The sequence below is a fragment of the Poromitra crassiceps genome (assembly GCF_964638095.1).
Source record: "Poromitra crassiceps genome assembly, chromosome: 2".
NCBI lineage: Eukaryota > Metazoa > Chordata > Actinopteri > Beryciformes > Melamphaidae > Poromitra > Poromitra crassiceps.
This window is the reverse complement of record NC_139624.1, coordinates 95,934,390-95,950,586: the sequence shown is the minus strand read 5'-3', so window position 1 is coordinate 95,950,586 and position 16,197 is coordinate 95,934,390. Positions and strand designations below refer to the sequence as shown.

General features: G+C 47.2%; 1 protein-coding gene across 1 annotated transcript in view; it reads left to right on the top strand.

Annotated features, from left to right (window-relative positions):
- The window catches only part of pfkfb3 (6-phosphofructo-2-kinase/fructose-2,6-biphosphatase 3), a 22,732-nt gene extending 7,582 nt beyond the window's left edge, over positions 1-15,150 (top strand). Inside the window, exons 8-14 of the mRNA XM_083659996.1 lie at positions 1,510-1,717; positions 2,535-2,681; positions 3,063-3,167; positions 5,165-5,294; positions 5,388-5,515; positions 6,416-6,592; positions 15,031-15,150. Coding sequence (XP_083516122.1) covers positions 1,510-1,717; positions 2,535-2,681; positions 3,063-3,167; positions 5,165-5,294; positions 5,388-5,515; positions 6,416-6,592; positions 15,031-15,084 — 949 coding nt within the window. The 3' untranslated portion in view covers positions 15,085-15,150. The remainder of the gene's footprint in view (positions 1-1,509; positions 1,718-2,534; positions 2,682-3,062; positions 3,168-5,164; positions 5,295-5,387; positions 5,516-6,415; positions 6,593-15,030) is intronic.
- Positions 15,151-16,197: the final 1,047 nt, after the last annotated feature.

Below are 16,197 nucleotides of genomic sequence, written 5' to 3'. Positions count from 1 at the left end.
GACAAACCTCTCGCTCTGGGGTAACACAATGCGAGATTTCTCCACGTAATTCCCTCGTCTAACTAGAGATAAACCGCGCAATGAAATCCGTTTTTAATTTTAGTTTGGGGGCTTTTCGTGATTCTTGTTAAAAGTTGTGCAAAGGTTTTCCTCTCAGCGCAGTGCAGGGCAGGCTGCGCCTCGTCCCTCCTGCCAGACCCAGGCTGGCGAAACAGCCTGCTGCATGCATGGGGCGCTCGTAACCTCACGGAGCAACAAACAAACAGACAGAAATAGCTGGTGTGCGATTTAGAGAATACAGTCTGAGATTGGGTACAGGATTGAGGGAATCCCGCATCTGTTTGCGAAGGTGCGACTGGACAGGACGCTTTTCACAGACGGGCACAGTAGTCGGAGCGAGGCGAGTGTCTCTCAGGGCTACTCAGGGCAGAGCTGCAGATCTCTCCTTCTCCTCCGCGCATTCAGTCTGTCCAAAATCATTACCGATATAATCTCAGTAGGAGGGATGCAGGGAAATATGATAGTAGCCGATGTGTTTAGAGAAGCTTTGTCACGTTGTCACGTCGTAGTATAGCGTTATATTTTACATGTGCGCTAAACTGCGACCATATTTGTTTGCGGAAATATCAGACTGCTCTCTCTGCTGCTCTCAGAGCACAGAGAGCCCAGCTGCTGCTGGCCTGCTGCGCGCGCCCGCGGAGCTTGGGGCTCGTCCATGTTACAGTACGACTCTCTCCCGCCTGCCTCTGGGCTGGAGACAGTGCTTGCAACTCGGACTGATAATATAAACATCATCATTCGAGCTTATCCAGGTAAGATATTAATAAAGTAGTGACACATTCAGCAGGAAACTAACTATAATTAAGACATGTGCCAACTTTGACGACGTTTGGTTCAGTATTTTAAGAGCAAACTTCAATAGAAATAGGCTTGGAGTTCTGAGGAGCCGAAAGGGTACAGGGGGGGTAGGGGAGTAATTATCTTGAAATCCCATAGTCTTTGGTTCACCATGACGTCATGACGTGTCAAATATCCCATTCATTTGAGAAAAAAAAAAAAGCAGTCTTTGACCCAGATATGCTGCTGAAAAATGATACAAATGGTAAAATGGCAACAGTTTGGTGTCAAATGTGGAAATTCTGACCAAAATTCTTCACACATCACCCCCAAAGTCATATATATTGGTTAAAAGCTGAAAAAAAGTGTTTTGGAGGTAAGTTCTCCTTTAAGCTGTGTTTAGCTTTAGGACAGTCTGGAAATTAGTCCATCGAACTCAGTTCCCAAAATGTGACGTCCTCACCACGCCCATCTCTGTCTGTCTGTCTGTCTCTCTGTCTGTCTGTCTGTCTGTCTGTCTGTCTGTCTCTCTGTCTGTCTGTCTGTCTGTCTGTCTGTCTCTCTGTCTGTCTGTCTGTCTATCTGTCTGTCTGTCTGTCTGTCTGTCTGTCTGTCTGTCTGTCTCTCTGTCTGTCTGTCTCTCTGTCTGTCTGTCTGTCTGTCTGTCTGCAGGGATCTGTCCTTCATCAAGGTGATTGACGTGGGGCGTCGTGTCCTGGCTAACCGCATCGCCGACCACATCCAGAGCAAGATCGTGTACTACCTGATGAACATCCACGTCCAGCCCAGAGCCATCTACCTGTGCAGGCATGGAGAGAGCACCCACAACCTGCAGGGCCGGCTGGGAGGAGACACCCCACTGTCCCCCCGAGGCAAGAAGGTACCAACACACACACACACACACACACACACACACACACACACACACACACACACACACACACACACACACACACACACACACACACACACACACACACACACACACACACACACACACACACACACACACACACACCCTTCTTATTTCTTCATCATTATTGCACTTTACCGTGTTTTATTTTGCTCTCATTTCTTTCTGTGCATTCTGTATTTTGTATGTGTGTTGCATGCTCATTTAGCTACGCCATACTTTGTGGCTCAATTGTCCACCTGTATGGATGTGGTTCTCTGCTCATGTAAAGCACTGTGTGACTTGTGTGTGTGTGACTTGTGTGTGTGTGATTTGTGTGTGTGTATACATCAGATAGTGAGACTTGTGTGTGTGTATAAATCAGATAGTGAGACTTGTGTGTGTGTATAAATCAGATAGTGAGACGTGTGTGTGTGTATAAATCAGATAGTGAGACTTGTGTGTGTGTATAAATCAGATAGTGAGACTTGTGTGTGTGTATAAATCAGATAGTGAGACGTGTGTGTGTATAAATCAGATAGTGAGACTTGTGTGTGTGTGTGACTTGTGTGTGTGTATAAATCAGATAGTGAGACTTGTGTGTGTGTATAAATCAGATAGTGAGACTTGTGTGTGTGTATAAATCAGATAGTGAGACTTGTGTGTGTGTGTATAAATCAGATAGTGTGACTTGTGTGTGTGTATAAATCAGATAGTGAGACTTGTCTGTGTGTATAAATCAGATAGTGTGACTTGTGTGTGTGTATAAATCAGATAGTGAGACTGACTCTCTCTCTGCCCTCAGTTCTCTGTGGCTCTGGCTCGCTTCATGGAGGAGCAGCAGCTGAAGGACCTGAGGGTTTGGACCAGCCAGCTGAGCCGCAGCGTTCAGACGGCCCAGGAGCTGAAGGTCCCGTACGAGCAGTGGAAGGCCCTGAACGAGATCGATGCTGTGAGTGTCAAGGTCTTTCACACTTCACCCCCCGTTTCTCCCCACTTCCCCCTGCTGGCCCGGGCGTGGCACCAGCCCCTCTGCCGGTCTGGGAGGAGCCGTAGACTGACCAGAGGAGGCGCTATAGTGCAGCGACCATGACACATACCCTTAATCCGGCTTCCCACCCGCAGACACGGCCATTTGTGCCTGTATGGACGCCCGACCAAGTCGGAGGTGACGCGCGGGCTCGAACCTGCGACCCTCGTGTTAGTAGGCAGGGACGCATTTACTAATTTAATAACTTTGTTTTGTGTGTGTGTGTGTGTGTGTGTGTGTGTGTGTGTGTGTGTGTGTGTGTGTGTGTGTGTGTGTGTGTGTGTGTGTGTGTTGTTTTTCCAGGGTGTGTGTGAGGAGATGACGTACGATGAGGTGAAGGACAAATACCCAGAGGAGTTTGATCTGAGAGACCAGGACAAATATTACTACCGTTACCCAGCTGGAGAGGTAGGTACCCAGCTAGGGCTGCAACGAATCATTCTTTTCATCATCCATTCATCTGTCAATTCATTCATCAGACTTTAATTGATGTAGGGCTGAAACTAACGATTATTTAGATGAATCTGTTGATTATTTTCTCCATTAATCGATTACGGTAGTTGTTTGGTTTATGGTGAAAGTGAAAATGGGGAAAACGTCGATCAGTGTTTCCCAAAACCCAAGATGACGTCCTCAAATATCTTGTTTTGTCCACAACCCAAAGATGTTCAGTTTACTGTCATAGAGGAGTAAAGAAACCAGAATATATTCACATTTAACAAGCTGGAATGAGAGAATTTATACCGTTTTTTTTTTAATCACTCAAACCGATTAATTGATTATCACAATAGTTGCCGATTAATTTAATAGTTGACAGCTACTGATTGGCGTAAGCTGTTAATCGTTGCTGTTCTAAAATGTTACAGTATCTATGTTACAGTGTTACAATGTTACAATGTTACAGTATCTATGTTACAGTGACTACGTTTACATGCACACAATATTCCACTATTATTCGGAAAATGACAATATTCTGAATTTGAAAAGGGTCATGTAAACAGCATATTCCAGTTGCATTTTCAGAATTTGCCCTTTTTCCGAATTTAGCATTTTCCGATTAAGACATCTGGGTTATTCCAGTATTATTCGGGTTTTCTGAGGATTCTTTGATCATGTGTACAGCGCATTCGGAATATGTGTCTCAATCAGGGTTTTTACCGCAGTTTGCGACGCATGCTGCCTGTTTGTGGTCAACTGATGTGTGCTAGAAAGCTCTAGAACAGGCGATATAATCATATAATCCATCATCTCTGACATGTGAACAGAAAAGCCGACATTTCTGATCGGGAGGAGATGAGAAACATTGATTTAAAGAGAGAGAGAGTATAGCCTATAAAGTGCCCAGTGCCCACGGAAGTCCACAATGCTTGCGAGCCTGCGAGGTAATAACGTAGGCTACTAGTCTACTTTTTATGAAAGACTTGGATGCGCAACACCAAACTTTTCAGCAGCAAGCTCCTGAAATGGACCAAGTGATGCTCGTAAGAATAGTGCTGCTCTGTTTATTCTCAACAGAAAAACTCTGTGGCTCCACCTACCTGCATCTCTCTCTCCCCCCCCCCCTCCCTCACATGTCGGGGAGGGCGAGCTACGGCTCCATGTAAACGGGAATATTAGTGGATTATTCATTTAGTCGGAATATTGTCATTTTCCCAATATGGGCAAAAAGCGGAATATTGTGTGCATGTAAACGTAGTCACTGTTACAATGTTACAATGTTACAGTATCTATGTTACAATGGGCTTTTCACACTGCAAGCTCTTCACCCAGGTCTATCTTAGCCTGACCGTCGGCCTGACACCATTCATATTCTGCGGCAGACAGTGACCGGGCCGGATTTTTGAATTAGGTCATTAGGGCCGATTGAATGGACAAAAAAAGTGAACAAGTTCAGCACCATGGAGAGCTCAATTCGTTAGCTACTGATGGAGCACACCTGCGCGGAGTTGGAATCAGCCAGCTGGGGATAGAGAGGAGTGTCATGCTGACTCTATGAGCGAGGCCTGGCTAAATGGCCAGGTGGTGTGTGCTCCAACGAGTAACAGAACTAGTTTTTAAACAGATTGAATCTAATGTAGTCTCCAGTTCTGTCTCACATCTAACAAATAAGTGACGAACAAAAAAAGCAAGACCCTCCTCTCTCTGGCTCTGCGTGCAGTTGTATCAGCATGTAAACAAAGCATTAAGCCCCTCCCTCTCTCTCTCTCTCTCTCCCTCTCTCTCTCTCCCTCTCTCCCGCTCTCTCTCTCTCTCTCTCTCCCTCTCTCCCTCTCTCTCTCTCTCTCTCTCCCTCTCTCTCTCTCTCTCCCTCTCCCTCTCCCTCTCTCTCTCTCTCTCTCTCTCTCCCTCTCTCTCTCTCTCTCTCTCCTCTCTCTCTCTCTCTCTCTCTCTCTCTCTGCGTGCAGTCGTACCAGGACGTGGTTCAGCGGGTGGAGCCGGTCATCATGGAGCTGGAGCGGCAGGAGAACGTGCTGGTGGTCTGTCACCAGGCCGTCATGCGCTGCCTGCTCGCCTACTTCCTGGATAAGAGTGCAGGTGAGTGGGGACTACAACTCCCAGAAGCCTTCTGGTGTTCAGCTCCAGAGGTTGGCCCTTGTTGCTGAGTAAGCTTGGCGCTGTGTGTTCCAGATGAGATGCCGTACCTGAGGTGTCCGCTGCACACGGTGCTGAAGCTCACCCCGGTGGCCTACGGCTGCAAGGTGGAGACCATCTCTCTGAACGTGGAGGCGGTCAACACCCACAGAGAGAGGCCTGAGGTAAGACCTGACTCACCGCACCCACCTGGACTCATGTCATGCCATACCATGCCATACCATACCATACCATGACATGACATGACATGCCATGCCATGTTATGCCATACCATAACATACCATGTCATGACATGACATGCCATGTCATACCATACCATACCATGCCATGCCATACCATACCATGCCATGTCATGACATGCCATACCATGCCATGTCATGACATGCCATACCATGCCATACCATACCATACCATACCATGACATGCCATGCCATACCATGCCATACCATACCATGCCATGACATGCATGCCATGCCATACCATACCATGCCATGACATGCCATGCCATGTCATGCCATACCATACCATACCATACCATACCATACCATGACATGCCATGCCATGCCATGATGGGGGCTCGAACCTACGACCCTCGTGTTAGTAGGCAGGGGATGTACCACTGCACTCCCTGGGCAGATGATGACTTTAAGATGATAGTTGTGGATTATGAAGGTTTTTGCGTTGTCTGCTACCTGTAACATCACTGTTCTTGCGTGATCTCTGAGCCCACATCAAAGTGTGAGGTCTCTTCACTAGGGCTGGGTAACACCACTGATTTCCCCATTCGATACGATTCCGATACACAAGGTCCAGATTTGTTTCGATTTCCAATTCGATACGATACGATTCAATGTCGATATTTCAGTTACAATACCCATTTTGTTTGGATATGAAAGAGATTCTCAAATGGTACAAGGAGGAACCCTTGTGCATCATTACAGATGTTTATGACATCTCGTGCTTCAAGCATCCATGTAAAAGATCCATATTGGGATTTATGAATCGTTATCAGTTCCTATTGATGTTTTTAACCCCCCCCCCCCCCCCCCCCCGTCCCCACATAGGAGATGAAAAAGGGTCCTGGGATGTTGCTGAGGAGGAACAGTGTGACCCCTCTCACCAGCCCTGAGTCCAACTTCAACCTGAAGAAGGCTCGCTGCTTCACCGACCACCTGGACGACCACGCTGTGACCGAGCTGCCCGCCAACGCCCTCTGTAGCCCCGCCCACCACGCCGGACAGGTACGCTTACCTTACGCACGCACAAACACACGCGCGCACACACACACACACACGCACACACACACACACATAAGCACGCACGCACGCACGCACGCACACACACACACACACACACACACACACACACACACACACACACACACGTGTTCACAGCTGTTGTAAATCCATGCTTGTGGTGATGGTGTATACAGGTGTATGGTCTAACCCTAACAGGCTAATAGCCAGTAGCCAGTGTGCAGAAGCGTTAGAGTTCCATCACATTTCACTATTGACTCACTCTGTGATATGAGACATTTTTCTCCCACTCTGTGTAAACTAACAGCTCACTTCCCCTTCCTCTTTCCTGTCAGACCCCACCCTGTACAGGCTGCATGTGAGGTCACTTCCTGTTTGACCCACTGTGTACAGGCTGCATGTGAGGTCACTTCCTGTTTGACCCACCCTGTACAGGCTGCATGTGAGGTCACTTCCTGTTTGACCCACTGTGTACAGGCTGCATGTGAGGTCACTTCCTGTTTGACCCACTGTGTACAATTGTGTGTGTGCTCACTCTCTTCTCAGCATTCACCTTTTTTCCCTCTCTGTCCTTCTGCCTCGTCCTCCCCCTCTCTACCCTGCAGCACTGGCTGGGTAATGTCTGCCTGTAAGTACTCTCTCTCTCCAGAGTCTGTGCTAGTCTCTCTCCCTCCCCTCTCTCTCTCTCTCTCTCTCTCTCTCTCCAGAGTCTGTGCTAGTCTCTCTCCCTTCCCCCTCTCTCTCTCTCTCTCTCTCTCTCTCTCTCCAGAGTCTGTGCTAGTCTCTCTCCCTCCCCTCTCTCTCTCTCTCTCTCTCTCTCTCCAGAGTCTGTGCTAGTCTCTCTCCCTCCCCTCTCTCTCTCTCTCTCTCTCTCTCTCTCTCCAGAGTCTGTGCTAGTCTCTCTCCCTCCCCTCTCTCTCTCTCTCTCTCTCTCTCTCCAGAGTCTGTGCTAGTCTCTCTCCCTCCCCTCTCTCTCTCTCTCTCTCTCTCTCTCTCTCTCCAGAGTCTGTGCTAGTCTCTCTCCCTCCCCTCTCTCTCTCTCTCTCTCTCCAGAGTCTGTGCTAGTCTCTCTCCCTCCCCTCTCTCTCTCTCTCTCTCTCTCTCTCTCTCCCTCCCCTCTCTCTCCTCTCTCCAGAGTCTGTGCTAGTCTCTCTCCCTCCCCTCTCTCTCCTCTCTCCAGAGTCTGTGCTAGTCTCTCTCCCTCCCCTCTCTCTCCAGAGTCTGTACTAGTCTCTCTCCCTCCCCTCTCTCTCCATAGTCTGTGCTAGTCTCTCTCCCTCCCCTCTCTCTCCACAGTCTGTACTAGTCTCTCTCCCTCCCCTCTCTCTCCACAGTCTGTACTAGTCTCTCTCCCTCCCCTCTCTCTCCAGAGTCTGTGCTAGTCTCTCTCCCTCCCCTCTCTCTCTCCACAGTCTGTACTAGTCTCTCTCCCTCCCCTCTCTCTCCAGAGTCTGTGCTAGTCTCTCTCCCTCCCCTCTCTCTCCACAGTCTGTACTAGTCTCTCTCCCTCCCCTCTCTCTCCAGAGTCTGTGCTAGTCTCTCTCCCTCCCCTCTCTCTCCAGAGTCTGTGCTAGTCTCTCTCCCTCCCCTCTCTCTCCTCTCTCCAGAGTCTGTACTAGTCTCTCTCCCTCCCCTCTCTCTCCAGAGTCTGTGCTAGTCTCTCTCCCTCCCCTCTCTCTCCTGTTGCTCTATCCTGAGTTACATCATGTTCGCTTTTGACATTCGTTTGTCCCCCCCACACGTTGTGATTCATTTTCAAAAGTTCTATATAGCCTAAATAAAGATGATTATTATTACATTCAGTCTAACAATCTTATTCTAGGCTATAGACAAGAGAGGAATTCGACCAGCCGGGTCACCTGCTTCCAATGCATCATGTTTGCATGGTTTTGCATACTGTTTGCATGGTTTTGGGATGGTTTTTGCACCCGGATTTTCTAGAAACAAGCATCAATGTGTTGGAACAAGGCAGACTATTAATGTTGATTAATTGATTAATTGAGTTGATTGAAGAAAACTCACATTGGTTTGCAATTTGCATCATTATGTGTGTATTATTCTGTGATCAGGCACAATCAGCATCATCTTACCCCCCCCCCCAGTCTGTGATTATAACCCCAGAAAACTATTCTGTTGCTTTTTACACTCTTAAATCACACTTTTATCATATAACTTCTGTCTTTCAAAAAGTACAAGATAAATGATATTATTACTTGTAAATCTAGTCATCTAGCGGGATAACGATGTAATTTCTTTTAATTAGGAAATTGTCATATTGCTTGTCATTATTAGTGACATTTCTGCTTCATAACTTCTATTTGCTCTATTCTTGTTTTCACCCTGCATCAACACGAGGATATAACATGAAGCTGCATAACCTGCCTTAGCCACACGTTTTGTGTCAGGCTGCAGGCCTGTGTGTCATAACAAGTTGTTGCGAAAGCGTCCTGGCCTGAACTTGACCTCCCGGGGGGGAAGGGGGGGGATTTGGGGGCGGGAACATTGTTTTCAGTGAATTCACATGAGACAGAAAAAAAGCCTTTCATGTTTATGGAGGTCACATGTCTGTCTGGAGGTCACATGTCTGTCCGCGTCACTTCCCCGTTTGCATTCCTGTCATTCCTTATTCCAGCAGTTACTCTGCTGCCTGGCCATGCTGACTCATGATGACTGTCCTGCACAGTTATTATGATAGTTTGTATTTTTCATTTGTTTTTATTTTCATTTCTTTTTTCTTTTTTCTTTTCAATCCAGTTTAGTTACTTCAGCTAGTGTCCAGAGTGGGTTTGTTTGTCCCCCCCCCCTTTTTACTCTAATAGGCTATATTCAGAATAGCTATTACATTATACAAACACAACACTTTGTGAAGGCAGTTGACTCAGTCATGTAGACATCCCAGTCTCAATAAACATAGCCTACAGTATGCACCAATGCCTCCTCGTGCTTATGTTGACCAAATTTGACCAAATTGACTAAAATACTAAAAGACATTTTAGTTTTAGTTAACTATAATAACATTGCTGTCTCTGTGTCTTATCTGTCTCTGCTCTCCTGTGCTGCTGCTTACAGCCCGACCATCATCCACTATCTCATTCTGGTTTCACTCTTAGTGTTTCCAAGGTAAACTCACTGTAGAGGCTTTGCAGCTGCTTCATCCCTCTCCTAGCAAACACAAATAAAGTGTAAATCTGTAGCCACCAGGCTAGAAGCTAAGGGCTAGCTCTGTAGCAACCAGGCTAGAAGCTAAGGGCTAGCTCTGTAGCAACCAGGCTAGAAGCTAAGGGCTAGCTCTGTAGCAACCAGGCTAGAAGCTAAGGGTTAGCTCTGTAGCAACCAGGCTAGAAGCTAAGGGCTAGCTCTGTAGCAACCAGGCTAGAAGCTAAGGGCTAGCTCTGTAGCAACCAGGCTAGAAGCTAAGAGCTAGCTCTGTAGCCGCCAGGCTAGAAGCTAAGGGCTAGCTCTGTAGCAACCAGGCTAGAAGCTAAGAGCTAGCTCTGTAGCAACCAGGCTAGAAGCTCAGGAGGTAGAGCGGGTCGTCCACTAATCACTTTGGATAAAAGAGGTTGGTGGTTCGATTCCCGGCTCCTCCAGTCTGCATGTCAAAGTGTCCTTGGTCAAGACACTGAACCCCAAATTGCTCCCGATGGTGTGCCAGCACCCTGCGTGGTAACCTGCCGCCATCGGTGTGTGAATGGGTGAATGTACCTACTGACTGTAAAGCGCTTTGGATAAAAGCGCTAAATGCAGGCCATTTACCATTTACCATTACCGTACTTCGAAATACCAATAATCTGTAAACTCCATGCCTGGCTCCACCCACAACCGTGTCTTCTGACAGCCCTGACCGTAAGCTACCCTTTGTGACATCATGTCTCAACCCAACCAACGGGCTGGGCTTTCGCTCCAATATGGTGGACACATTTCAGACTATTGAATTCTCGGAACAATGTTGGAACACCACCCAAACTGTTAGCTAGCTAACTAGCCAGCAAACACACATTGATGTTAATGTCAACATTCTAACACTAGCTGCTACTACTAGATATGTTGGCTACTGTCGTCTGCTAATTAGATTTGTTAAAGGTGCTGTAAGCGATTCTGGAGGAAGGATTAAGTCAACATTGTTCTCATTCCCAAGTAGTCAAATACTGATGCTTTGGGTTGGTGATGCGGTCCAGAACAAATAGCCTACTGATGCTTTGGGTTGGTGATGCGGTCCAGAACACCAACCCAGAGTGCCAGGATTTGAATCCTTAGGAATTAGAACCATGTTGACTCAATCCTTTTTGTGGACTTCTCCCTCCTTATTGGATGAAGTGGGATAATAGGAAATTGTCTCTTCTGTTTTCCACAAAGCAGAGCAAGTGAGAGACCCATGTTACCATGGTTACCGACCAGACATTCTATATCAATGATTGCTGTCAGAATCTGCTAATTAACACTTATTTTAACAACAAACAAATATTGCTTAAGTTACAGCAGTTTAAACAACAAGAAAGTGATGGGTAGCTGACCAGATATTAGCTAACTAACAAGCTGTTCAGATTCTAAACAATAAATCAATCAGATGGATCAGTGATGAAATAATCAGTTCAGTCAGAAACAGACAGAGATTAACCGTCTGTTCAATTCTGTTAAGACGGACAGAAACACAGTCAGCTGTTCACGGAGCTGAGGACCTCCACCGTGGCCGCATAGAAAACTGAGTGTTGTCATCTGGGTGTGTAGTGGTGTGGATGTGTGTGGATGGTGTGGATCCCACTGGTTTTCCATACAAGACCCCCCTACTCTGCCTCTGATTGGCTTATATTATATTGTAACGTATCGGTGATACGCCAAGGAACGGAGAGTTGTAGTTGGTACAGGTTCTTTATTCACAGGCTTCTTTAGCTCCTAGCAGCTAGCTTCACACAGCTAGCTCTGCAGACAGCAACCGTCTCAGCTCGCTCCATAGCTAGACTGACATCCGGCACCCCGGCCGCTGGTCTTATATACCCCGTTTCCCCTAGGAACACACCCACACACATTAGTTCCTAGCTGCAGTTGAGACACTTCTATTGCACATCACATTACAGGTAATACTTGGATTACCTGAAACGCTACATACTCCTCACCCAACATTTGTTAACGCCCACGTTAACACCCACAACCCACACATATCCCCCTGTACCAAAACACACCACCCCACAACATTTTGTATTCCCCCAATTTGTCTCTTATTTTTCAGCACACTTCTTAATTTTCGTTCCACCACCACCATTTGCATTTCTTTTCATTCCTTCCTCTTTTTTCCCATTCCTTAAATTCAACCCACATTTCAATTCACATTCCCATTCCAATAGCCCTTCTCTTTAACACCACTTAATTTTGCATTCACTCCCACCATCATTTAGTTACTTCCCATTAGCACCCTTTTCCCCAACATTTTCACTTAACACAAGCCCCAACATTTACATTATTCTTTTTTTCATTACCTTCATTTAAACCTTTTTTCTTACTCACATTATCCCACTTCACTTCAACCACTATTTCCATCCCCCCTTTTACAGCTTCTGTCCCACCCGAAGCACATTACAGTCGACACAGCTAAGGCAGTAGTCCTCTACGTCTCCCTTCATCTGTACCCAATAGAAAACTCGACAAAGGCGGCTGAGTGTTTCTTCAGCCCCTCGATGCCCCTGACCCCTGCGGCCCCTGTGCGCCCCCCGTAGCGCCAGTCCCCGCAGGCAGCTGGGCACCACCACGACGCTGCCACTCTTCCCGCGCCCATCTAACCCCAGAATCCCTGACTCTCTCACCCTCAGGTCCGGAAACAACTCCCACAGTTCCTTCGTGGTACTTGAACACATGCACATCTCCTCCAGGGGAGGCCGGTATCCGGCCGCCACCCACCTGCGCACCGGTCCAACGCTAGCGTCCTCCGCCTGTCTGCGTATCCACTCCTCCAGATCGACATCCTCCATAGTCACATTCTCATCCTCCCGGTCTTGCACTCGCTCGTCCTCCCGTCCCGCTCCCCCAGGGGGCGGCGTGTTGAGGACAGCAGGGCGGACACCATCGGCGTCGATCTCCACCTCGACTTTCTGCAGTGCAGCCGTGGGGGTTGTGTAGCGGCTTGGTTGGCCCGGCTCCTCCAGCGTTGACCCCTCTCGCTCCCCCGGGGATACGAGCGCCGCTCCCCCGACTGTAACAGCATTGCAGGTGATGTCGCTCACTTCCCTCTGGCTGTTCAAAACGATCCCCGCTCCAGAGCAGCTAGCCTGGGCCGGCTCAACAGTCACTCTCCTGCCCAGAACAATCGGCTCTGTACTGCTCCGCTGCTCCGCCGCTTGTTGCTCAGGCTGCTCCACTGCTTGTTGCTCGGGCTGCTCCCCCGGCTGTGTGTCTCTTCCAGCGTTCACACTCTTAGTGCAGTCTCTAGCTAAATGTTCAGGCGACCTGCACGTCCAACAAAGTCTCACCTGTCCACCGCCTCCACGTCTCTCCTCTCCCGCTGTCTTCCAGTCCCCGACAGCTTCTCGACACTCTCTAGCTATGTGTCCCGATCCACCGCATGCCCAGCAGGCTCCCTGCTGTCCCCAGTACCTTTGCTCCGCATGCCCGGTCCGTCTCCCGGAACCGTCTCGGCACCACCTCGCCTCGTGGCCCGGTTCTCCACAGCTCCAACACAGTCTTTGCGGCTCCTCCGTCCGCTTCTCTCCGTGCTGCGCGACCTCTCGTAGCAGCTCCATAAGCCCCTCTGCCCAGGCCGGCATCGTCTCCAACAGCCGTCTGACTTCTTTCAACACACGGGCTTCCATGGCCGCCAGCGCCGAGCTGATCTCTGTCGTCAGCCCCTCTTTTCTCCCGTTCGCCGACAGGCTTTCTTCTAGGCGCACCATCACACGTGGCGCTCGTAGCAGCTAGCTCACACAGCTAGCTCGCTACCGCTAGGTCGCTCGAGCCTTTGATCTCCAACTTTTCTCCACCGTTCCTCCTCACTCTCTCTCCTCTCGACCGAAATCAGGCGTTACCGCTTCACTTCTGCACCAATGTAACGTATCGGTGATAGTCAAGGAACGGAGAGTTGTAGTTGGTACAGGTTCTTTATTCACAGGCTTCTTTAGCTCCTAGCAGCTAGCTTCACACAGCTAGCTCTGCAGACAGCAACCGTCTCAGCTCGCTCCATAGCTAGACTGACATCCGGCACCCCGGCCGCTGGTCTTATATACCCCGTTTCCCCTAGGAACACACCCACACACATTAGTTCCTAGCTGCAGTTGAGACACTTCTATTGCACATCACATTACAGGTAATACTTGGATTACCTGAAACGCTACAATATAGTCTTACCTAGTGTCCTCTAGAGAGAGAGTGGCGTCAACGGAGGACCAAAATGCGAGACTCATTAGCCAATGAACAGCCAGGAATGGGTATCGCGCTACTTTTGCATGCTAAACTCAACCCAATCAGAGGCAGAGTAGGGCGGGTCTTGTATGGAAAAGGAGTGGGATCCATCATAAAGGCATCTAGATGGACCTTGGCTTGTCTGCAGCAGCGTGTGTCCTGTCATCTTCATTCATGTTCCCAGGAGGATTAAGTGGCTCCAGGCACACAGCTCGCTCACACACTCATGAACTCAGTGGGACTCACTCTGCTAAATATACCATCTTAACATCCTGCCTCTGACACACCATCTCATTTGTGGGTTAGGGATTACACTCACTGTGATGCAGGTTCTGTCGGCCAGGAACATTCACACAAGGACGTGGTTATAACCCATTAAGGACTATCCACTATATTTAGCATTTAGTATAAAGCAACAGATCATTGTTTTTCTTTTGTCATCTATATTGTCAGAGCCGAAATCATTCACCATCATGAAAATGACGAGGATCTGAAATGATCTGTTGCTTATCTTGGTATAGTATTGAGAGTTATCAGACTATAGAGCCATTTATAATAGTATTTATATGGGAATTCCAAAATCAATCAAATGTCAATTTTTAAATCTCCATTTGTCACCCCAACTCAACATCTCGAGCACTTTGTGTATGTGAATCTATATTTTCAGAGCCCAGATCATGTGCGGAGGAAAAAAAACTTAGAGTAGGAAGGTCTGAAATTCCTAACCTCTTTTTTAAGAGGTGTTTTGTATTGAAAATTAAAAAATATATCATAGGATTTCACATATCAAACGCATGGGTGTGGAGCTACTATTCTCATCATTTCTCCTTGAAAACAAAATGGAGAATATTTTTTAATAATTGATTTTTACTTGAGGCCTCATACTTTGAGAATAATATCATAAAGTTCCACTGTGGACATTAATGGGTTAATATCATGTGATCTGTATTTCATTTTATAAGTGAAGCTTGTGATGTGGAAAACGTCATGTTTCTTGACCTTGTTGGTGCGTTCCTTTTTTCCTTCTGTCTCTGCAGAACCTGAGGAGAAGCTCGACTGGTCGCCACGATGTCCTGCAGCCCTGCCAATGAGATCGTACCGATCCGTCACCTGACATCACAGACCAGGAAGTGGATCTCCTACAAAAAAACAGTGAAAATGAAGAGTTCACTTCAAGAGAAAAACTCTACATCTCGATCTCTAAAATGTAGAGCATCATGTGTTGTCATCTGAAGACTGAAGTTACCTACTATCCTTTAAAACGGACTGTAATCTTATTGTTATGTTATTGTTATATTGCTATTGTGGTGAGAAAGTTGCAATTTAAGACAGCTGTAGCCTTATAGTATAGAGTAACGCAGGGATGACGTATTTTTGTAGGCTTTATCCAGAAATCGCTGCCATTTGGTTCTTCAGTGTAAAAGTCTATGGGATTTTAGAATGGGGATTTCACTTACATGCATAAAATAAGGTCTGTGGTTAACAAAGGTTTATGGGAACGCGAATTTGGGTTCAGCATGATACTCTTCACAAACATGAATGACTTTTATGACTTTTGAAGTGTTTTCTAAAAATCGCGTAAAAAAAACACATTTACGTTCCAAAAGTCATAAAAGTTATTCACGTTTGTGAAGATTAACATGCTGAACCCAAATTCGCATTCCCATAAACTTGTGTTAACCACAGACCTTATTTTATGCATTTAAGCAAAAACCCCATGTTAAATCCCACAGACTTTTCCTCTCAAGAACCCGGAAGTATACCTCCGGACTCATTCCTGCCGCTCTCTATAGGGCATGGGAACATGGGAACTCGGAACACCAGCTGTAGCACCATCTACAGACTGGAGGCAAGAACTGTCTTAAATTGCAACTTTCTCACCACACTATCATGTTATGAGATTTTTTTGGGGAAGAAAACTCTCTAGTTCTCTCTTCACTCGCCATCCTCAGACATTTCTCGCTCCCTGAGAGGGACAAATCTGACTTACAAGTGAAACTTGTAACATGATGTCATGATGTGATGATGTCATTCAGTCAGACTGAAAGAAAAAGGATGGATTTAAATCTGCAGTCATTCCTCATGCACGGGACGCCGCTTTCTTTATCTAGTTTAATTTTTTGGGCAAAAGCACAAAGTTCTTAGTTGTGTCTCGTTTCCCCTGCCACCATGCGCTCATGGTTGCTCTATTAAGAAAAAGAAAA